This window comes from Lagenorhynchus albirostris, chromosome 3 (assembly GCF_949774975.1).
Source record: "Lagenorhynchus albirostris chromosome 3, mLagAlb1.1, whole genome shotgun sequence".
In the NCBI taxonomy this organism is placed as follows: Eukaryota; Metazoa; Chordata; class Mammalia; order Artiodactyla; family Delphinidae; genus Lagenorhynchus; species Lagenorhynchus albirostris.
Window position 1 is genome coordinate 171,053,892 of NC_083097.1, and position 22,670 is coordinate 171,076,561.

The 22,670-nt window shown below is 61.6% G+C and overlaps 2 protein-coding genes and 1 long non-coding RNA gene across 4 annotated transcripts; 1 reads left to right on the plus strand and 2 right to left on the minus strand.

Annotated features, from left to right (window-relative positions):
• Positions 1-14: 14 nt before the first annotated feature.
• On the plus strand, positions 15-9,587 carry LOC132517860 (uncharacterized). Its single transcript, XR_009539837.1, has 2 exons — positions 15-813; positions 1,113-9,587. It is a non-coding gene; the product is annotated as an uncharacterized LOC132517860 (long non-coding RNA).
• TPGS1 (tubulin polyglutamylase complex subunit 1) lies at positions 4,963-11,649 on the minus strand. The gene is made up of 2 exons (XM_060145894.1): positions 11,289-11,649; positions 4,963-5,729 (listed from the first exon to the last, which is right to left on the minus strand). Exons 1-2 carry the CDS (start codon positions 11,624-11,626, stop codon positions 5,195-5,197), a joined length of 873 nt encoding a protein of 290 aa, XP_060001877.1. The 5' UTR covers positions 11,627-11,649; the 3' UTR covers positions 4,963-5,194.
• A 1,106-nt stretch (positions 11,650-12,755) lies between these two features.
• Positions 12,756-17,560, minus strand: MADCAM1 (mucosal vascular addressin cell adhesion molecule 1). Of its 2 annotated transcripts, none has more exons than XM_060146785.1 (5): positions 17,434-17,560; positions 17,048-17,320; positions 16,368-16,688; positions 13,970-14,405; positions 12,756-13,106 (listed from the first exon to the last, which is right to left on the minus strand). In XM_060146785.1, exons 1-5 carry the CDS (start codon positions 17,492-17,494, stop codon positions 12,896-12,898), a joined length of 1,302 nt encoding a protein of 433 aa, XP_060002768.1. In that variant the 5' UTR covers positions 17,495-17,560; the 3' UTR covers positions 12,756-12,895. The 2 variants fall into 2 exon arrangements, with proteins under 2 accessions (XP_060002768.1, XP_060002769.1); XM_060146786.1 differs by having other exon boundaries at positions 13,950-14,405.
• Between the last annotated feature and the right edge of the window lie 5,110 nt (positions 17,561-22,670).

Genomic DNA, 22,670 nt, shown 5'->3' on the forward strand with positions numbered 1-22,670 from the left:
GCCCGGCGCTCACCTCAGCCTCCGCGCCCCGCCCCCGCCGCCCGCGCTTGCGCTCCGCCCCCCCTGACCGCGCCTGCGCGCCCCTCCGCGGGGCACGCCGGGAAGCGATCCCTACCACTGCCGCCGAGCGCGCCGCCGGGAGCCGGGGGCTGCGCCCGTAGGCCCTTTGCCGTTCCCGACACCCTGGGAGGCCGCCGCTGCCGCCCCAGCTCGGACGAGCGGCCGGGACCCCTGTGCGCGGGGCCGCGGGCAGGGCTGCGCTGCGCCGCCCGGCTCGGCCCGCCGCCCTTTTGTGGCCTTTTTGTGACGTCTCGTCGCGGGGCGGGGCCGGGTCGGAGCTGTCCGGAGCCTCAGTTTCCCCGGGGGCGCTGGAGCCAGGAGGGTCCCGCCGCTCGCAGCCCCTCCCCACTTGGCACGCCTCTGCAGCGTGGACTCGGCACCCGTCCTGGCCGAACCCCAGACCAGAGCCCTGACCCTCCCTGGCTGTGCCCGCGTCTCAGGCCGACCTTTGACCCCACCCTGGGCTTCACCCGGACCCTGCCAGAGCGCTGACCTGGCCGCGCCCCGGGCCCGGACACCCGTACAGCTCTGGGTCGGAGAGTTGGGATGGGGCCTGGCTTCCATCCCTGCACGTCCGCAGGTGACAGCTCCCCACGAGGGTGGGCGTGGCACTCGAGGCCTGTGGTGGCCTTGCTGGCAGGTGACCCGGGCAGCCAACAGTTGCACCAACACCTCGGGCTGAGCTGAGCTGATTTCCTCCCCCGGCTGCCCCGACACCTGGCCCTGGGCTGGTCCCCCGCTGAGGACAGACAGGTAAACCCGTCTGGGGAAGGAAAATAATATATCATCTGTGGGGATGGAAGAAGGAGTCTGAGAAAGCCCTGGGCATAGCAGCAGCTTCATCAGTAAGGGGGCTCTGCCCTGCACCCCGAGGGACCTGGAGGGGCCCGTCATCTATGAAGTGGATTGCACACCCGTTTGTCCACTGTTCCAAGCGTTCTCTGTCCCTCATTTTCTGCCCCTCATTCTCTGTCCATAGCACCAGTGTCATAGCCTCGGCCTGTGGCCACTTGTTGGCGAATAATAATTAGAATTAATTATGATTCTTCCAGAGAAGTTTCCCAAGATGTCGTGTGGCAGCTTGTTGATGAATAATAGTTAGAATTAATTATGATTCTTCCAGAGAAGTGTCCCAAGATGTCTCCCTGCGTACACCCCACAGGAGTTATCGCAGGAGTTATTGGGTGAGTGGGGGCAGCCCTGGAAATGTAAAGAGAGGTACCAGGTTTGGGGCCCCTCCAGCTGGTCCCACATGAGGCCTTGTCCCCCAGGAAAGCTTGCACCTCAGGCTCTGAAACATCCTGAGGTGGTGGACGTCTGGGGTTTCTACCTGCCCATTTTCTGGCCAAAGCACCTCCATTTTCCCATGGGGCTACCACTCTTAGTCTGCAAGGTTCCAGTTGGACTGATCGTCAAGCCCTGGCTGCAGGCATGGCTCCTCCAATCAGAGTACCCTAGGCCCCCTGGTTGGTTCAGGAATAGCACGTGACTTGGCCTTTTTCTGGGGACACGATGCTGCTGAGATGTCTGAGCTGGGAGAACCTGGACCTGGAGCTATAGGACCATCTCGTCACCACAAGGCCTGTGAACAAAGTTGGCGCTCAGGAAAGCTGAGCCAACTGATGAGAAAGTGCTGAAGACCCTGTTTGTGCTCCTGGATCCAGCCATGCCTGGCCTCCCCTTGCAATGGTGCAAGTCAATAAATTACTTCTTTTCTTATTAAGCCAGTTTGAGTTGAGCCTTCCATCACGTGCGACAGAAGAGCCCTCAATTCAAATCTAGGTCTGCCTTGAACTTGGAAATGGTCCTCAAATGTAGACTTGTAAGATAATGAACTTGTGTTGTCGTGGGGTTTTCTGAGGTTTTTTTGGTTGTTGTTGTTTTGTGTTGTTTTGTTTTTGCAGTGGTTTGTTACGACAGCTACAGGAACTGAATACCCTCGCTTCTATGAGCGTCAGAGTCTTCCTCTGGAAAATTGATTAATTAATTCATGGCCTTCCACAGACAAATCTAGATGCCGGGGGTACAGCAGTGAATAAAATATGTAAAAATCCCTCCCCTTGGGGAGACAGGGAGAAAGAACATAAGTAAGCAACTTCTGATAGCAATAATTGAAGAAAAGTAAAGGACAGTGAGGCATTAGCAACGGGAGTGGAGCCGGAGAGTTATCTCGGATAGGGGCTCAGGGGAGGCGCCTCTCAGGAGGTGGCATCTGAGTGGGGACCAGAATGGGGTGAACCCCTTGGGTCTGGAGGAGCAGTGTTACAGGGAGAGGGAACAGCGCGTGCAAAGGCCTGAGGTAGGGACAAGCCGGACCAGCTAGAGACCAGTGTGCCTGGGGCAGAGTGAGGGGACAGAGTCGAGGAGAAAAGCTGGGGAGAGTCTCTCTGCTCAGCTTTCCTGAGTGCTCACTGTGTTCACAGGCCTTGTGGTGACCAGATGGCTCCAGGATCCAGGCCCAGGTCCTCCCAGCTCAGCCACCCCAGAAAAAGTCCCAGGGCTGCATCTCATTGGCCAGCTGGGAGTCACGTGCTGTTCCAAGCACTGAGGCCAGGGTGCCTGGAGCACTCCTACTGGCTGGTGGGGTCGCCCAGGGCAGTGAGGATGAGGGCTGGACCAGTGTGGGGAGGCGCAGGCAGGATGAAGCTATGATGTGCAACCTACAGGATGCAGAGAAGGGCCAGCTGAGGGGACAGGGGAGGCATCCAGGCTGAGCCCTGGTCCCTGGGTGGACTGGGGGCTTCCTCGGAGACCACAGACTCCAGAGGAGCCCCAGGGTCAGGGGGGCTGACCGGAGGCTCCGTCCTGGATGTGGCAGGCCTGGGATGTCCTTGGGTTGTCCCTGAGGAGACGCCCAGCAAGTGGTTGGCTCCCCAGGGCTGGAGCAGAGCAGGGCTGGGCCTGAGATGTGCATTTGAGACTCCTTGGTGACCAGGCAGTAATGGAAGCCATGGCCCGGATGAGATGCCAAGTGAGGAGGAAGCATGAGGAAAGGAGAGGAGAGGTCCCTGACACACAAGGAGGACGCCTTTCCCCAGGGAAGCTGGGGAAGAGGAGCCTTCGGGGTGCTGTGGAGTGAACGCTATGGGGGCGCGGGGTTTGGAAGGCAGGGAGGCCGAGTGTCCACACTGCTGTGAGGTCAGATAAGCAGAACAGCTCAGCCCCTCCAGGCTGTGCCCGTAAAGGTCAAACCAGGAATTCAGGATCCAAGACCAGGCGTGATGGTGACTCAGGGGTGGCAGTGAGGGAAGGTGGTGGGGCAGGGAAGGTGACCCCAGATGGAGCTGGCCTCAGCCTGATCCGGGGGGGACCCTGGAATGTGAGTTAGCGTCCCATGAGGCAAGCGGACCAGCTCTTGGATCCCCTGGTGCTCACTGGCCACTCCCGCCCCAGATGGGGGCATGAGGCCTCCTGGGCCACGTGGCTTGGTCTCTGGTGGGGCAGCTGTGAGCCTCGGCAGATGGGAAGGGGATCTGGTGGCACCAGTGACACCTGCTACATGCTGTCTAGTCCAGGGGACCACAGAGCTGACCAGAGGCTGCCGGAGCCCGTGAGTCCACCTGCACCGCGCATTTCATGCAGACGCCCTGCCCGGCCGCAAGCCCCATGCCGCAGGGGCCTCAGCACAGCTTGCTCCCCGAGGCCGTCCAGCCCCCTAAGGGTCTCAGCCTGCTGACACGCCGGCCCATTTCCTGCGTGCGGTGTCAGTAACAGCTAATGCTGAGGGAGGGGGGCACCTCTGTGAAGCTACTGGTTATGTAACAAACGACCCACAAACTTCGTGGCTTGAAATAGTAACATTCATTCATTAGCTGCAAAGCAGGAGTCTCCAGTCAGGAACCTCTGTGTGGCCTGTGCTTCCTCAGGCTACTGCGTGGCCACCGCATCCCCTGGAAGCCAAGTACTGTCACAAAAGCCACCAAGTGCAAGGAGAGGGGATGCAGATTCCACCTCTTACCTGCCTCTCTAGGGGGCTGGGAGATTCAAGAAGAGCAAATGGGAACGGAAAGGAAGCCGTGGCAGCTTTTGGAAAACGCAGCACAACTCACTGGTTTATCGATTACCAGCCAAGGGCAGGCGCTGGGAAATGGGAGGCAAGGTGGTCCCTGCCATTGGTAGCTCGAAAAAGGCTTTAGATTCTGTCCCCGTGTGATCTCCCTCAATCAAAATCGGGGTGCCCTGGGTCCCATTTAACAGAGGAGGAAACTGAGGCCGAGAGTGAAGTTACCCGCCTGCAACTCTCCTGGGCTGGGAATCTGCTTCCTGCGGAATCCTCCGTCCAGGATGTGCTCCTGCTGGCGGAAAGGGGGACACCCAGGGTGCTTGGTGACTCTAACGGGTGTGCCTGGATCCCGGACGGGCCCCGTGGCGGTGGTGAAGGGGCTGTGGCTCTGGGTTACAGAGCGCGGGCCCGGGTTCGGATCCCTGCTGGCCCCTTGCTGGTGCTGCGACCTTCACTCCTCTGGGCTTGGTTTCTCCATCTGCCAAATGCGGGCAGTGGATTACCTTACGTATAGGGCGGCGGTGAGTCAAGACATTGTCAGGTGTCAGACGTGTTAGCTGTTTCAGTCGTCACCATCATGACTACCTGCCCAGCTGACCTCTCCCTTTGGCGGTTGGGGAAGCCGAGGTCCAGGGAGGAACTGCTGGGGCGGGGCGCTCGTGGAGGGCAGGCTGGGGACCAGCCATGCCTCCCAGGTCTCGGGGCTGTGCCTCCAGGGCACCTCGCTGGGTGCCCCAATGCCCTCTGCTCTCATAAAGCTGAGTCCAGGGGCTCCCTGGGGTTTCTGGGCAGTGGTGGGACCCGCTGGGGCTGGCCAGGGTGCGCCCGAGTGGAGAGAGTTTCCAGAGCAGCGTGCTGGGGGCTGGACACGGGTGCACGCGCACACACACACCAGGTCAGCCTGGGGAACAGATTTTTATTTCTGCTGAGGAGAGGGGCCCGGGCAGGCGGGCGGGAAGGGATCCTTGGCCTCCCCCAGAAGGGGGCTTGGGCATCATTCCAGGCGGGAAGCTGGGTGAGGGGGCTCCCTGCACCCCTGGCATGCAGGGACACCCCAGTCCTGGCCCCGGTGAGCCGGACCCCGAGGGCCCCAGGTATCCGGGTGGAGGAAGCGGCGGCCGAGGGAAGGGCTCAGCCCACGGGCTTGACCTTGGCGATGAAGAGGGCGGCCGCCTTCTCCAGGAACTCCTCCCGGGTCATGGGGGTGCTGGGCCGCCGGGCCACCAGCGCGCGGTCCATGGCCAGCGCCAGGCTGTCGGGCCCCAGGCGCGAGCCGGCCTCCAGGTAGCGCGCGGGCGTGGTGTCGTCGCTGGCCTGCAGGGCCCCCTCCAGCGTGTCCAGCACAGCCTGGCCCACGTGGCGGTCAGCCACGGCCAGGCCCGGGTCCTCCAACAGCCGGTAGAGGGCGCCGGCGCGCGCCACGAACTCCAGCAGCACGAAGCAGGTGAGCATCCCCGCGCGGAACACGGCCAGCGGCACGGCCTCGTGGTCCCGGCACTGGATCTTGCGCAACAGCGGCGCCACCACCTCCTCGGGGGCCTCCCCGTCCCGGCAGATGCGCTTCAGCAGCTCGCTGTACGTGCGCCCGTCCAGCCCCGGCTTCTTCTTGCGCCCGCTGGCGCTCAGGCACTCGTAGGCCACGCCGACGTTGTTGTTGAAGGCGGTCCTGCGGGCGGAGGGGCCGTCGGGCCGCGCCAGAGCCCCGCCCCTGCCCCCCGGCCCCTCCCCCAACGCGCCGGCTCGTCCAGCCTCAGGGCCTTTGCGCCAGCGGCGCCCTGGCCCGGAGCGCCCTCCCCCACATCTCCCCACGGCTTTGAGCCTTTGCTCAATGTTACCTTATGGGGGGGACCCTCCCTGACCCCCTAACCCCTTCCTGTACTTCTCTTTGTGGTGTCCTCACGAGTTCCCTCCCTCCCACCAGCTCAGCCCAGGGGCCTATGTCAGGGAGTTTATTTGTTGGTCACTGTTACAGCCCCAGCGCCCAGAACACTGCCCAGGAGCCCCAGAAACGTCTGCTGACCCCGACGATGGGCATCCGCCCATGGACTCTCCATTCCATCGATGATGTGTGTGCCCACGGGGTGTCACCGTGGCAGGACACATCCCTACCTTTTAACCTGGGTTGTCTCTTTTCACCCCTGCAGGCCCAGAGGCAGTAACCCACACTGTGGCTCAAAGCCGCTGCCGCCTGTCTTCGTGGGTAAAGATTTATCCGCAGGCGGCCAGGTCAACCCAGACCTGCTGCCCTTCTGCTGCAACAGCAGACCCGACGGTCACGTCAGGGACCAGCCACGGCGCTGACATTACTTACCGCCTGCCCCACGAGGACCCTGATGTCCCGCCACGAGCCCTGGCCACGCTGGAGCCCCACAAGTGGTTACGTGAGCGGGCTGGGGTGAGCCTGGGCATCTAGATAACCCGGGTCTCATTCCCATCCTTCTCTCAACAGCTGGCGGCCAGCCGAGGCCCAGTTCCATCTCCACTGAGGCAAAGGGGAAGTGAGGCTCGGGGCAGCGGCCAGGCCAAGGGTCCCACAGAGGAAGGGGCACCCCCAGGGCTCACATTCGCCTTTTCTGGGAGCCCAGCTCCACTCTTATCTGTGGGACCCGTACGGGTCAGCGTGGGTGCGAGCCCGGTCCACGCTGGGCCGGAGCACGGCAGGTGCCCAGGGCAGGGCCCAGGGATGGACATGCTCACCCAGTGAGCTCCGTGGGTCAAGGCCCTTTACAGAGGAGGAACTGAAGCCCAGAGGGGAGGGGGGAGGACCTGGGGTCTCGCCCATCCGGGATTCACTTCTCACTTCTTGTGCTGGTGCTTTAGGGCCAGTGAGACCACTCCGTGAAGCGCTGGGGCGCCAGACGCAGCGTCATGCTCCCGTCCCCAGGGCTGGCACCGTGTTAGCTGCTGCCGCCTCACAATAACCCCTTGCAGGAGCTTTTGCTATCAACTCCTTTCACCAGGACGAGTGGGTCCGGGGGACCTGGCAGTGATGATGCCCGTGTCAACTCTGTGGCCGCGTGGCAGCTACCCCCACACCTAGATCACGTCGCAGCCTGAGTCAGGAACTGGGAATGGCTTGGCTTGGTGGTCCCAGCTCAGTCTTCAGCCAGGACCCTGGCAGGGCTGCTGTCCCCTGAAGGCTCCCTGCGGAGGTCTCTCCCCACGGGGCAGTGTGAGTGTGCTAAGGTCACGGCACTGGCGCCTGGAGCGGGTGACCGGCAGGGTGGCAACGCAGGCAGCTGCCCGAGGCTGTGAATACGGGGCGGGGGGAGGATCTCGGGGGTGTCTTGAAGGCAGGCCGCCCCACCCCCACGAAAGCATGGCCCACTTCCCGTGGAGGGTCCACTCCCCGCAAGGCTGAGTGAGCAGAGCCCCTGCCAACCCAACAGCAGCCGTGTGAGGCCACTGAGGTCTCGGGTGTGTCCCTGTGGCCTGATGGCTCATCCTGATGGGGCCTGAGCGTCCACCATCCGCCCAGCTCTGCCTGATGCTTCCCCAAGGAACCTGGTCGACCCACTAGTTGTCTTGAGCTGAATCAATTAACCGGAGGCGGCGGCGTGTGGGGACCCCTGAGCACCCTGTGTGCTCAGAGCTGTTCCTGGCTGGCCCAGACCTACACCGGTTCTAGCCACTGCGCCCTGCTTCCCTCCTCTGGAGAATAAGGGTTCTAGTCCTTGCGTCTCAGGATTCTTGGGAGGACAGAGGGTAGATTTTGTGCTCGGCGTGTGGCAGGGGACCGCGTGCGCCTGTCATTAGCTGTCACCAGCTGCCACTCAGCGCTGTCCAGGTTCTGTTTACCATGGGCCTCGCGGGCAGGAAGACGCACAGGGGGGCAGTTACGGTCCAGTGAGATGAGAGCGTCAGGCAAGAAGCCAGAGGAAGGCCACACCCCATCTCGAGGCCGCCCTCCCGGGGGCTCCCAGCCATGAGGGAGCACTCACACCACCTGCCGTCCTGGGCTCTGGTCCTCAGGCTCTGCCTGTGTCAGCTCCCACACAGAGCAGTTTGCAAAGCACGTGGGCATTTGTTAAAAAAGAACCTATTTACGGGTCTTGTCACAGAGACATGGAGGCTTCCAAGGTAGACCGGGGGCTCTCAACGGGGTGACTCTGCCCCCAAGGGACACTGGTGACTCTGGGGACAGTTATGGTTGCCACCACTGGGTGGGTGGAGACCCAGGAGGCTGCCCAACACTTGCAGGGCCCAGGACGGCCCCGCACAGAGTGACCGCGCTCCCCCTGTGTTAGCAGTGCTGAGGAGTGACTCTGGTTAATTGTTTGGAAAGAAATTGGGTCCTCTCCCTGCTCACACCAGAGGCCTGCATACATCCCACTGAGTCAGGCGGTGTGAACCAGGGTGGCCCCCAGTGTCTGTGGGTCACCTCCCCTCCCTCCCACTCAGGTGTGTATTTAAATGTGTGCAGCATCCCAGGACCTCAGAGGTCAGACGGTCACGGGACGTAGTCTCCTGGGGGGGTCCGTGGGATCCCATAATCTGGGGGGTCTTGTCTGGGAAGATTCTGCCCGCAGGGGACACTGGGTGATGTCTGAGGACGTCTGTGCTTGTCACAATGGGGAGGGCTCCCGGCATCGCGTGGGTGGGGGCAGGGAGGCCGCTCCACACCCCACAGAGCCCGGGACACCCCACAGAGGATGCTCAGAGCCGAGGAGACTGGCTCAGACCCTTTGGTGCCTTTGCATGTTTCCTGGGGCCACGGGGACCTGCAGCGGTTGGCACTCTTGCTGTTCCTATTAGCACGTGGTGGCTTAGAAGGCGGCCCTGGGCCACCATGCCAGGTCTGCTGTGTTTGTGCTCTGAGGGCCGTCACCAGTCCTAGCAGCCAGCACGTGTGATTTCGAGACAACAGCAGAGGGGATTTTGGTTGAGTTCTCCCCAAATCTTTCGTGCTGAGGTCGCTCTCAAGAGCAGCCCCGGGATTCCCCAGCCCACCCCTCAGCATAGGGACGAAGCTGCCCAGCCTCGGGGGGACCCGCCTGGCCTGGCTTCTGCTTCTGACCCGGCAGCCGAGGTGATGGGGCTCCTGACTGGGAACGTATCTCTGAGTTCAGCACCAGCCCCGCCTCGGGGAGACCACGTGTGCCACCAGCACCGGCCACTCACTCTGCTCCTCCGGAGAACCGCTCCAACACCCCTTCAGTATGGTGAACAGTGTCCCCCCAGGTGCACGTCCACCCGGAACCTGTGAGTGGGACCTTATTTGGAAATAGCGTCTTTGAAAGATGTAATTAGTTCAGGGTCTGGAGGTGGGGTGAGGTAGCCTTAAAACCAATGCCAAGTGTCCTTTTGAGAGAGTGACACAGAAGAGAAGCCACGGGAAGACAAGGCAGAGGCTGAGAGGATGCAGCCACAAGCCAAGGATGCTTGGAGCTTCCAGAAGCTGGAGGAGGCAGGAAGGACCTTCCCCTACAGCCTCCAGAGACGGCACAGCCCTGCTGCCCCCGGACTTTGGACTTTGGCCTCCAGAACTGTGGGAGAATAAATTTCTGTTGTTTTAAGTCACCAAGTTTGTGGTAATTGGTTACAGCAGCCCCAGGACACTCAAATGGCCCCCTTGGTTCTAAATACAACAGACACTTCTCAGCCCTCATCTCTAGGGCCACTGGACGCAGGGCCGCCGCCAGCCCACAAGGTGCCTTTGCATAAACTACGCAAAGCTCTGCAAAAAGCCTTCACATAAAGGTCCTCGTCTGTGACATCTAAGGAGTGAACGGCTTGTGCAGTGCTTGACCTGCACGACTGCACGTGGTGACCCTGCCGCTGACTCTTCTCCTCCTTGGAAGATGTCCTGGTTCCCTGTCTTCTGGTTCCCTCCTTCATGTCTGTTCTGCCTTCTCACGCTTTCCTGTGGGTTCGCTGAGGCTGTGGCTCCTCAGAATCGGGTCCTGGGCTCTTCTCAGCTCCCCTGAGGCCTTCACAACCACCCCGCCCCCCGCCACCAGGTGACAACCACCCTGCACCGTCACGCATCTCAGCTGCCGACCCAACTGTCCACCTTCCTGCTTCGAGGTTTTCCCAGCTCCCAACTTAACGGTCCCCAAGTCACTCTGGAAACTTCCCCCAAACCAGTGACCTCCCATCTCATGGACCACCTGGGGCTGTTCCTGCACAACCCCCTGCAGACCCAGCAGAACCCATGGATGCCCACCAGCCCGCTCCCTGCCAGGTCCCCATCTCAGGGGTGGCCCTGGCCGTTCCCTTTTCTGGCTGTCACTTTGGACAACCCGCTTGCCCTTCCCCTGCGGTGGAGACCGGGTGCTCCGAACGGGATGCCCGTTCTCCACACCCCTTCCGGCTCCCTCCCAGCCTCTCTGTGCTCCCCTGCTTGGGGTCCGCACCTTGACTCTCTCAGGAGGGCTGCCCCCAGGCAGGAGGGTGCTGGGGTCAGGCTGAAACGCTCCCTTGCTTGGCTTCCTCCCCCTTCCTGGGCTCTCTGGGGACCACCCCCATCCAAGACCCAGCCCACCCACATCCAGCGCCCACCTTGTCTGGTTGATGCTGCGCGTCAAACAGCTCCTCCCCAGCCACCCGACACGGACCATTCCCTCTCTCGCTTCTAAGGGGGTGGGGGGGCAGGCGCCATCCCCTCCACCCCTCCATGCTTCAGCCCTGCGAAGGCTCCCGGCCTCCCCCTCTCCCGTGGGTCGCACACTGCAGCCCCACAGCCTCCAGGCCAGTGCAGCCGGTGGCCTCGTGCCTGCAACACCTTTCCCTGTGTATCAATGCAGGCCCCTTACTGGACGTCTCTCCTGCCCGCGCGGGACCTGGATTGCTCTCTATCTCCACGGCCCAGCCCTGTAAATATTCATTTTCTGGCTGAATGGACGGGGATGCTACCACGCTGGGAACGAGGCAGCTAGGAGGGACCCGGCTCGGAGGACTGGCTCTGAGATCTTGGCCAAATCCTGTCTGGGCTCCATGATTTTCAAAAGTGAGGTAGATGCAAGGGGGACCTCAGCACCTGCAAAGAGGCATCACCAAAGCCCAAGTCTGCCAGAGCTACCGGTGCCAGCACTCAGGTGGCCCCGCCGGGGCCCTGCAGCCCGGAGCCATCCGCGCCCCTCCCGCGCCAGGCAGAGCGGACTACAGTTCCCACCACGGCCCGCGCTCGAGAGCCGGCGCCGGGGGCGGGGAGCCGCGCGGAACCCGCTGGGAGTTGAAGTCCGACCGCGGCCCCTACCCACCCAGGCCCGGCCCAGCCCCGCACCTCTGGGAGTGGTGAGCCAGGCGAAGGTGCCACAGCGCGCGGCCCAGGCGCTGCTGCTGCAGCAGGAGCTGGCCCGGGGGCTCCCCGGCGCCGCCGTTTGCAGGAGACCGCAGGTCCATGTTCTCGAAGTAGTGCGCCAAGAAGGCGATGGGCTCCTCGGGTCGCGCTTCCAGCACCTTCAGCAGGGCCGCGCGCAGCATCTCCGTCACTCCGACCTGCCGCAGGAAGTCCTCTTCACTCTCGGCCGTCGCCGCTGCTCGGGACACCCCCGGCCGGCCGCTGCCTGTGAAATTGGCCGCCTGGGCCACAGGCAGCCGCCGCTTCTCCACTGCCGCCATCTTCGCTGAGGGCAGCGGGACCGGAAGGACGTCCATATTTCACACCGCGCTGGCACCTCGGGGCGGCCATTTTTGTTGAGGGCAGAGGGCGCTTGGATCCCGCGGGGAGACTCTGGGAAATAACCAGCGCAGGCCACCCTTTTCCCTAGGTTTTCATTGGCACTTACTCTCTCTCCGTTTTCCTCTTTAGGTGTGCTGATTGGCTTTCCTGGCTTAGGCTCGGAACTTAAACTTTGCCAGACTCCAAAATGGATCCCTAGGAAGGGCTTGGTTTCTGGTATGAAGCCGGATTGCTTGCCATCTTGGTAGTGGGCGAGTCCTTCGTTAGCATGGCCCCCTAGCAACCGGTCTCATTGGTTACCAGGGAAGCCCTGCTGAGAGCGGCGGGATGGTTCCACCCCAACTCCGGGACTAAGCGCCGCTCCCGCCCCCTTTTCTGATTTTCAACTCAGAGCCTTTGTGCTCAGCTTGGTCTTCAGCCTAACTCAATCTCCGTGCGAGTTTGTAGCTCACCTCGTGGGGAAAGGCCCCCTCTCCCCACCAGGCTGGGTTAGGGGTCTGGTCTGCGCTTCCGCGGCCCCTAGTCCGCTGTACGGGTTCACAGAGCGAGTGGACCACCCACGGTCCCCAGTTCCCCGTCCCAGGCTGTTACCTTTCCTTACCACTAGAGGGAACTTTCTCACCCCGCATCCTCTATAGCTCTAAACTCTCCCATAGCTCCTCGGTTCCACAAGGCTGACGACCCTGGCATCTACAGCCCTTCATCTGCCGGTATCATTTCCAGCCTCTCCCTCGCCTCTCCCCACGCTTTAGCCTCCAGCCACCCCAAAAGAGATGCAATTTCCCTTATCAAGCCACCTCTCTTCTGTGTCTTTGCCCGTGCTGTCCTCCAACAAATACTTTTCTCCGCTTCTTTTGAGGACTCCTAGTTACTCATTAAGCGCCAGTGTCCCCATATGCAGGGAAAGGCACCAGGAAGAGCACACGCCTCTTACCCCCACCCCTGGCCACGTGGGCCTGGGGTGTCCTGTCCTTTCTTGTCTGTCTGGGGAGTCACCTAGAGCAGAGGATGGTTGGAGCTGTGCCGGGGATTCCCCGTGTCCTCAGACCGCGACAGGAACCACCGAGGTCAGACCAGATGCTCTTTATTCTCCAGCTCTGCACCGTGGGGGTGGGTGGGGGTGGCGGCTCCCCAGGGTCCCCACTGAAGGGAAGCCCAGCCAGCTGGGGAGCCTGGATGTGCTGGCCATCAGGGTAAGGGGTGCACGGTCAGCCCCCCTGCTGTCCAGAACCCTGCAAACATCCTCTGGTCGCAACTGAGTGGAAGGAAAATCCCCCTCCGTGTGGTCCAGGCGGGGCAGGGGCCCAGGTCATCTGGTGGGCCGGCAGCGTTTCCACAGGCGGTAGGTCAGGAACACCAGGAGAAGCAGCCCCAGAACAAAGCTGCCCGTCCACAGGTATGCAGACGTTAGCGGGGAGCCTGGAGAGAGAGGCGTACGGTGTCTTGCACCTCTCTGCAGGTTTGGGGAGCAGCCCAGCAGAGTCGGCTAAGGGCTCCCGGACTGACCGAGTTCCCTGAAATTTTACAAAGGACCTCAAGGTTTAAAACGCCTTCTGAAATGTATAAAAATCACTGGACTATCCAGCTATTTTTAGAGTGAGTCTTTTGAAAGGTACATAGGACCTTGTAGTTAGAAGTGAGCTGTCCAGTGAGGGACCACTCACCACAGCTGCATTTGAAATGTGATCAGTCTGAGTGGACAGCGCTGTCTTTGTAAAACACACATTGCATTCTGAAGGCTTAGTTTGGGAAAAAAAAATCTCATTCATGCTTCTTTATAGATTACATGTTGAAATGATAACGTTTGAGATATATTGGTTTCGATGAAATATATTGTCAAACTTATTTTTACCTTTTTATTCCTGAATGTGGCTACCAGAAAAACGGAAATTACCAAAGTGGCTGTATTCTACTTTTTTTTCTTTTTTGGCCACGCCACACAGATCTTAGTTTCCAGACCAGGGATCAAACCTGCGCCCCCTGCAGTGGAAGCACGGAGTCTTAACTGCTGGACCGCCAGGGAATTCCCTTCTATTTCTGTTTCTATTCCACCGGCTGTCTTAGTCCATAGAGTGCTGTGACACCTACACGGTCCCTGAAACTTAGTTATCGCCATGCAGGCAGTTGTGATGTTATAGGGTCACGGAAGTCCACTGGACAGCTGGGGACACAGGCTGGCAGGGCCCCCCTTGTCTAAGGCCAGACTCAAGGCTCCCCTCCCTCTCAGGCTCCCCCAGTGCCCGCCCCAGCCCCTGAACTCACAGATCTCTGAGGCCACGTACAGGTTGGCCGTCTGGCCCCCTGGGTCCAGGCCACACTGGAACCAGCCCTCACCGTGGCATCTGGCCCACAGCACGCTTCCGCCGCTCAGCCAAGCCCGGGCCCCCACCTCCTGCGTCTCGTAGGCCGCCAGCCCGCCAGGGGCCCGGGTCCAGCGCACGGCCACGCCTGGGCCGCAGACCACCTCACACAGCAGCTCCAAGCTCCCTGCTGCTGACAGCTGGTGGATCTCCGGGAGGCAGGGCCTGGTGGAGCTGTTCCGGGGCACGGGGCCAGGACTCCTGGGGCTGCGGGTGGAGGCCTGCTCTGGGGTGGCCTCGGGGGAGGTGGTGATGGGGGGCTTCAGGGATGTCGTGACGGGGGGCTCCGGGGACTCTGTGGTGCTGGGCTCTGGGGGGGTCATGACGGGGGGCTCCAGGGAGGTCAGGCCCTGCAGGACTGGAAAACATGGCAGCCATCTGTTCTTGCTGCTGCCCAGCCCCTTCTCCTCCCTCCCTCTCTCCACCCGGACCACATGGTTGGACCAGAACCACTCCAAGCCCCGTCCATTCACTTGGGTGAATCGCAGGGTATACCAGTGGGCAGGAGCCGTCTCGGGGTCTGTCATGCCCCCCCCCCCCCCGCAGCGAGCATCCAGATCTCTGTGTCTCACTTTCCTCAGCTGGAAAGCAGGGTGAGAGGCCCCCACCCCAGGGTCTGGCGTGCAGAGTGACACGGGTGTTGGATCTTATTATTATGGGGCTGAGGGGTGGGGAGAGGGAAGGGGTGCCCCGCCCCCTTGCGGTGCAGATGAGAGACTGAGGTCCCTAGAGGGGATCTGTCCGTCCTGCTGTGTGACGGCTCTCAAATCCGGAGGACTCTGTGCACACCCTCCCAGCACACCCCTGCCTCCCCCCGACACCCCTGCTTCCACTTGAGCCAAACCTTTCCCGGCCCCCAGGCCCCAGCCATTAACATGAGTATCGGGGTGCCCTCTCAGAGAACGAATCTGTGCTTCCTTAGTGAGAGGCTGCCAGAAGCTTAGTGATGCGGTCGGGGCCTGTCCCAGATGAGACTAACTAATAACATCTGACATGAACTGAGCACCTACTGTGTGCTAGGCCCCACGTTAAATGTTGCCATTCGTTAGTTCATTCAGCAAGCATTTCTTGTGCACCTACTATGCGCCAGGCTCCGTGATAACAGTTATTGATTAATTCATTCAGGATGTATCTATTGGACACCTACTGTGCGCTGAGCACTGTTTTAGCCACTGGGGGGACAGCCATGAAAGAGAGTGACACATTCCTATCTGGATGAAACCAATGGCAGGGGAGACAGATAATGGGGAAAAAAATAAAGAGAGCACACAGGAGTCAGATGTTGATAAAAGGTGTCAACAAACATTCAACAGGAGAAGAGAAAGGGCCTGAGTGTGTGTGTATATGTGCGTGTGTGTGTGTGTGTGTGTGTGTGTGTGTGTGTGTGTGTGTGTGGTGGGGGTGGGAGTGGGGTTTGACCCCTTGGACAGAGAGGTCAGGGCAAGTCTCACTGGGAAGGAGACACGAGGGAGGTGAGGGAGATGTGGGGAAGAGCGTTCCCGGTGGAGGGCACAGCAGTGCAAAGGCCCTGGGTCAGGACTGCACCTAGGGTGTCGGAGGGACAGCACACGGAGTGAGGGGGAGAGAGGAAGTGAGGCAGGGGGTGGGGGTGGGGAATGGGCAAGCAGGTCAGGCTCTGTAGGGCTCCGTGGGCACGAGGAGCTTGGGTTTTCACCCAAAGGGAGGTGGGAGCCCTGGAGAGCTGTGGGCAGAGGAAGGGCAGCACCTCATGGGACCTGGCTCAGGGTAGGTGCTCAGTGAATCTGCTGAATGAATGAACGAGTGAGAAGTAGCCCCTGGCTGCCACGAAGGGACAGACTAAAGATCGAATGCAGGGACTTCCCTGGTGGCGCAGAGGTTAAGAATCCGCCTGCCAACGCAGGGAACAGGGGTTCGAGCCCTGGCCAGGGAGGATGCCACATGCCGCGGAGCAACTAAGCCCGTGCGCCACAACTACTGAGCCCGCGCTCCTCGAGCCCGTGCTCCTCAAGAAGAGAAGCCACCGCAATGAGAAACCTGCGCACCACAACGGGAGTAGCCCCCGCTCGCTGCAACCAAAGAAAGCCCGCGCCCAGCAACAAAGACCCAACACAGCCAAAAATAATTAAAGAATTAATTTTAAAACAAAATAAAATAAAATAAAGATCGAATGCAATTTTTCCTCGTCTGTGGTACTGTGACCTGCCCAGGTGGCGACACAGCAGGGGAGGGGCTTAACCAGGATTCCATAAGAGCCGCTGGGCACCGCTCATCAAGGCTCACAGGCGCTGGGTGGTGTGACCTCACCCACTTCCTGGGGGACGCTGAGGCACAGGCTCACCTGGGATGGGCCGGCGGCGGCTCAGCTCCAAGCCGGGCAGCCTCATGGTCGCCTGGCAGTGGAGGGAGGGTGGGGCGGGTGTCCCCAAGGTGGGCAGCAGCCAGCGCTGTGTCACTTGGAACAGCGGGTCCTCGCCCTCCTGGGGCTCCTCCATCACATCCCGGAGGGCCTCCACCCCCTCCAGTTCCTGATCTCCCAGGAGCAGGGACATGGAGAGGGTGTCAGGGCCAGCAGGCGTGACTCTGTGGGCTGTGCAGGACACCTCCTTGTCCGGCCCAGCCACCAGGGCCTCTGGGGCCACAGTCAGTTGGTCCGGGAAGGCTGTGGAGGGAGTGGAGGAAGGGGGTGGGCAGAGCTCCGAGGGTCAGGGCTGGGCCCTGAGGAGGGGGCGTGGGGACTGCTGGTGCCCGGGGACAGGGAAGACCCAGTGTCCCACCCGCAGAAAGGGCAAGGGGGTCAGGTACAGGAGGTTTGGGGGTGGATTGGGGGAGAGGGGATGCGGGGAGGAGGGAGCGGACTGCAGATCGACCCAGGAGGACCTGCGAGGCCGGCTTTGAGCTGGGGCGGGCTGGGCAATCCGGGAAGCCTCCCAGGCAGAGGTGGCACAAGGATAGAGGGAAAGCAGGGCCGCTGGCTGGGCCCCCACGTGTGCCACGACGGCGGGAGGGGCGGGGGCTCACCGAACACCAGGAGCCGCACGATGTGCTGGAAGGCGACGTCCCCGCAGGAGCCCACGCACACGCGGGGCCCCGCAGCCGACAGCGAGGCGTTGAGCACGGAGAGGACGCTGCTACCCGCGCTCGACTGCACGGCGCCCAGGCTGGTGTCCAGGCCCCGCCACTGCACAGAGGCCGCCCTGCCGTCCTCGCAGGCCAGGCGGCAGGTGAACTGTAGCGACTCGCCCACGGCCACCGCCACCTCGGGCTCGGGGGGCTCCACCTCCAGCGGCCCACCTGCGGGCGACGGCGCTCTCAGCCCCACCCCGCGCCCCCAGCCCCAGCCCCCTCCTCCGAGCCCCTCCTCTCTCCCAACCCCTTCCCGGCTCGGAGACCCCTGCCCCGCTCACCGCGGCCCAGCTGCAGCAGCCCCAGAAAGAGGGGAAGCAGGAGGGCGAGTCCCTGCTCCATGCTCTGTCCCCGGCTCTGTCCCCTGCCCGCGGGGGAGGCGGCATAAATACTGGCGCCCCGGGCTCCTTCTCCCCCCGCCCCCGGCCCCGCGACCCCGCTTCCCCTCCCCCTCCTCCAGCTGCTCCCCGGGGGTTTCCCGAGGGGGTTTCCCACCCTGACCCCCGACCCTGGAGGCGACAGAGAGGCAGGGACTGGGGGCCAGAGATGGGGGCGGGGGAGGCCGAGGTCAGAACCCGCGGGCGGAGGGTCTGGGTCGATTCCAGGTTTCACTTTTAGAGACTGAAGATCGGAAGATGGAGGCGGGAGAGGGCTGACTGTCGAGGTTAATTGAATGGAAATCGGAGCCAGGCCCAGGGCTGGCGCCGGGCTCGCCCAGTCGCGGGAGTCTCAGCCCTCGCTGCCCGGAGCGGCCGCGCGGGGGCGGTGGGGAGCAGTCTCCCCCGATAGCTTGGGCGGCCGCGCAGCAGGTCTCCTGCGGTGGACCGCCCCGAGCAATCCGCTTGGAAGATGGGTCCCGTCAGGGGTGAGGATGCTGTAGGGTGTGGAGCCGAGGCCCACCCACCTCTGAGCTTGTCTCCTGTCCGCCAAACGGGCAGGCGTGATGGGACCCTGGGACACCGGACATGGGGCCTCAGTGCTCTGTTCCACACAGCGACTTGGGTCTGGGCTCCCCACGAGAAGCCTGGGGGCGGGGACCCACAGCGGGCATCGGCGAGGCCTGAGAACCTCATCTTCCCAACGCTGGAATCCATCCACGCTTTCCTCTGGGCCCCTCAGCCTGGCCCCAGTTTCCTTCACAGCCGTTCACCACCCTGCACCCAGAGTGGACTTAGAAACACCCTCTCAGCACGTGGACACCCCACGGCTTCCCCTGGCAGAGGGAAAAATCCCAACTCCTGGCCGTGGCTGGAGCCTATGAGACCGAGCAGCCTCCGGACCAGGCAGCCTCAGGACCTTAGCATGAGCCTCCCCTGCTCCGTCTCTGCCCAGATGCCGCCTCCTGAGTGGGAAGCTCCCCAGCCAGCTTCCCCCCAACCTGACTTCCTCGCAGTCCTTAACGAGGTCAAGTGGCTGATGTCACATCCCCCTTGTACTGGGAATGGGGGGATCTCGTCTGCTGTGACCCCAGACCCCGTGTGCAGCGGGCATGCAGGAGGAAAAGGATGGAGAGTCCTGGCTGTCCCCCCAGCCCCGCCTGACTCTGCCTCAGTTTCCCTGACTTCAGTGTAAGAGAGGAGTCGCCAGGCCATGCTGTTTCTAAGCACCACCAGCCCTGCCCGTCTGTCTTCTCAACATCTTAATTGTCAGAGGTAGAAACTGGGGCCTAAGAGCAGGGGCCGGTGGGCAGGGGAGGGGAGCTGAGTGGGGGGCTGGGGTGCCGCTGGGGGCAGGAGAGGGGAGCGGAGACTCAGGGGGCCCCAAGTGTGCGAACCCAGCGTCTAACTTCCTTGGTCCCATCCCCCTCCTACCTCGGTGCCGGGAAAGGCCGCACAGGAAGGCAGCTCCAAGGTGCCGCCCCTCCCCAGGCCGGAGATGTGGGCCCTTCTCGGGAAGCTGGGCCCTTAACCCGGGTGGGGGGCAGCAGGCCTGGTGAATGGGTCTCTTCCCAGGCCCTGACCCGGCTTCCTGGCACCCTGGCAGCCGAGGCCCTTGCAGGGTGTGGACTTGCCCCTCCCCTGCCATCGCTGGCCCCTCCAGCTCCAAGCCTCTGCTTGCGTGAACGAGGAGGGTTAATGACAGCCGCGGCTTAAGGGGACAGTGCTAAGGGGAACACGATGACCGCAGCATCAGCAGAGGCCACCCCGAGGAAGGGACAGGTGGGCTCAACAGAGGAAGAAGGTTCCGGGCAGAGGTGGAAGAAGAAAAGGGGGGTGGGGAGACAGAGAGAGACAGAGGAAGGGGTGGGGGGAGAAGAGAGGGATGGGGCAGGTGACTGGAGGGGGTCTGGATGGACCCCAGGAGGGGCAGGGCCAGCACCAGCGGGGTAGGGGGGGCGGGGGGGACTGAACCGCACTTCCCACCTGCCCCAGGGACATCTGCTCTTGTTCCTACGTGACTGAGCCGACGGGAGCTGCCTGGGTGGGGGCTGAGGTCCTGGCTGTATCCCCCCAGCCTGGGCTTCCTGCTCTTGGTCCCCGCTTCCCAGCATCGGTCCCCCACCCCACCGGGAGGAAGTCCTCAGTGGCCTGTGTAGGAAGCCTCCTTCCCATGGAGGTCCCGGCCGCCACCCAAGCCCAACATCCTGGCTTCCTCCCCACCTTCCCAGGATGGCATTGGGGCTCTGCAGGGCACTTGGGGCCAAGGAGGGTGTCCAGAGAGGCCAGCGCCCCAGCCTTGGGAGATTCCCGTTCCCCCAGGACCCCTGCACCGCGGCTGGCCAGCTCCCCTCGCTAACATCACTGGTCACTTGGGGGCCTCACGGATTTCCTTTGGGGTGAGCTGGAGCCCTGAGGGCAGGGCTGGGTCATTTGGGGCCCCTGTCAGGTGCCCCACCCAGCTCTGGCGTTGAAGCACCCCAGACTTTAGCCTGAGCCCCCTCACTGGGTGGCTCCCTGCCTCGGTGGTCTCAGGGAGGCTGGGGGAGGGGAGAGAGGCTCCTCAGCGAGGGGTCGCCTGTTACACAGCCAGCTCTAGGGCTGGACAGGAGCTGTCCCAGCAGGCCTTCGACGTCCCTGCTGGCCCCTGAAGTCCCCTGGCCGAGCTGGGCTGAGGGGGTGAGGATGGCTGACTGGTGGACGACTTGGGAGCCTCGGGGCGCCCTGCCTGTAGAGGGGGAGGGGTTGGGCTGGGGTCACCGTCAGCGCCCAGAGCAGACCCCTCAGGACAGGCCCAGACTGACTTTAGCAGGTGTGGGCAGACCAGGGTGGGGCTCAGATCAGAGGTCTGCTCGCCCACCACCCACCCACCTGTCCCTCTGGCCACTTGTCGGCCAGCTGTCCACCCACCCATGTATCCATCCACCCCCAGCTGAACACCCTCCCCCCTCTACACCACCCCACGCATCCACTTTGGCAGTCCTGGTGTGGGGACCAGCTCTGCCTGAGGAGGAAGCCGACCCAGTGCTGTGATGGCGGTATGGGTGTTCCCTGAGGAGCGGAAGGGCCACCCCCAGGGCAGAAGTGCTGCAGTGAAGGCAAACAGTTGACGAGGAACTGCCGTGGGTCACTAGGGCCAGCGCTGGGCCAGCTGTGTGAAATTCCAACCTTGCCGTAGGCCAGCTGGCTGCAGCCCAGCTGATCCATTCCAGGGCCCGGCTGGGGAGGTGACAAGGTTGGGGCACAGGACAAACTCAGGCCTGGGCAGAGCTGCCAGCCAGGCACGGCTACTCACCCCCTGAAATGTAATTCTTAATTTAAATACCAACCTAAAAACAGACGTTTGATCCACTTATTGGAAAACTTTTAAGTACATTTGGGACAATTTGGGTTTATGAATCTCCTTTTTCATCTACGATTTTATTATTTTTTATTGTTTTGGGCTGTGCCGCGGGGCTCGCGGGATCTTAGTTCCCTGACCAGGGATCGAACCTGTGCTCCCTGCGGTGTAAGCGCAGAGTCCTAACTACTGGACCGCCAGGGAAGTCCCTCATCTACAGTTTTAGGAAATCTTATATACAGATGAAATACTTCCAATGAAAATTAAGCAGAAAATACAGGTAAGGGTAAAATACACGCTGGACTTAGAGAATTTAGTATGAGTGCAGAATGTAAAAATCTCAGCATTTATTGAGTATTTCATGTTGAAATGATAATATTTTGGATATACCTGGTTAAATAAAGCATTTTTAAAAATTATTTATTTACTTTTTGGCTGTGTTGGGTCTTCATTGCTGCGTGCGAGCTTTCTCTAGTTGCGGCAAGCGGGGGGGGGGGGGGGGGAGGGGGCGGCGGCTACTGTTTGTTGCGGTGCGCGGGCTTCTCATTGCGGTGGCTTCTCTTCGTTGCGGAGCACGAGCTCTAGGCGCACAGGATTCAGGAGTTGTGGTATGTGGGCTCAGTAGCTGTGGCTCATGGGCTGTAGAGCGCAGGCTCAGTAGTTGTGGTGCACGGGCTTAGTTGCTCCATGGCATGTGGGATCTTCTTGGACCAGGGCTTGAACCCGTGTCCCCTGCATTGGCAGGCAGATTCTTAACCACTGTGCCACAGGGAAGTCCTTTTTTTTTTTTTTTTAATTTATTGAATTTTGGCTGCGTTGGGTCTTCGTTGCTGCGCGCGGGCTTTCTCTAGTTGCCGTGAGCGGGGACTACTCTTCGTTGCGGTGCGCAGGCTTCTCACTGACGTGGCTTCTCTTGTTGTGGAGCACGGGATCTAGGCTCGTGGGCTTCAGTAGTTGTGGCACGTGGGCTCAGTAGTTGCGGCTCGCGGGCTCTAGAGCGCAGGCTCAGTAGCTGTGGCACACGGGCTTAGCTGCTCCGCGGCATGTGGGATCTTCCCCACCCAGGTGTTCGAACCTGTGTCCCCTGCATTGGCAGGTGGCTTCTTAACCACTGCGCCACCAGGGAAGCCCTAAAGCACCTTTTAAAAACTGATTTTCTGTTTACTGATGGCACCAGTTTCTCTTTCCGTTTTTTCTGTGTGGCCATTGGGACTCTCTCCAGTGTTGGCGGGGGCGGGGGGGGGGCTTGCATTGGCTTTGTGTCTGTGAGCACAGAATGGAAATGTTGGGGTCCTCCACCGGACCCCAGGCTGAGCCCTGGGACCCCTACTGTGCTGAGGGGTTAGGACAGTGGTTGTCACACTGTGGAGGCTCCCCGCATTGAGAGGCTGGGGCCAGGGAGCCACTCCACCCTCCACAGCGCCCGGAGAACCATTGCACCCCAGTGCCAGCGGTGCTGGGAACCTCAGAGGTTGGGAAACCCTGGGTGGCAGGCTGCTGATGGACGACTTGGGAGCCTCGGGGCGCCCTGCCTGGAGAGGGGGAGGGGTTGGGCTGGGGTCACCGTCGGCGCCCAGTGCGCAGACCCCTCAGGAAAGTTCTCTGCCCAAGGGGCCTGTTTCAAGCGCAGGGTCTGTACCTGTGACATGAGTGGGACCAGGAGGATCCGAGCCTTGCAGCGAGGTCTGGGTGATGGGGGGGGTGTAAGTTCAGAGCCCAGTCAAGGTGGGGTTGGGGGTGGTTCTGCAGGGAGGGTGGGAAACTGGGGTGGTAGGGCTGCGCCTGGGTGTCTGGGGCAGGG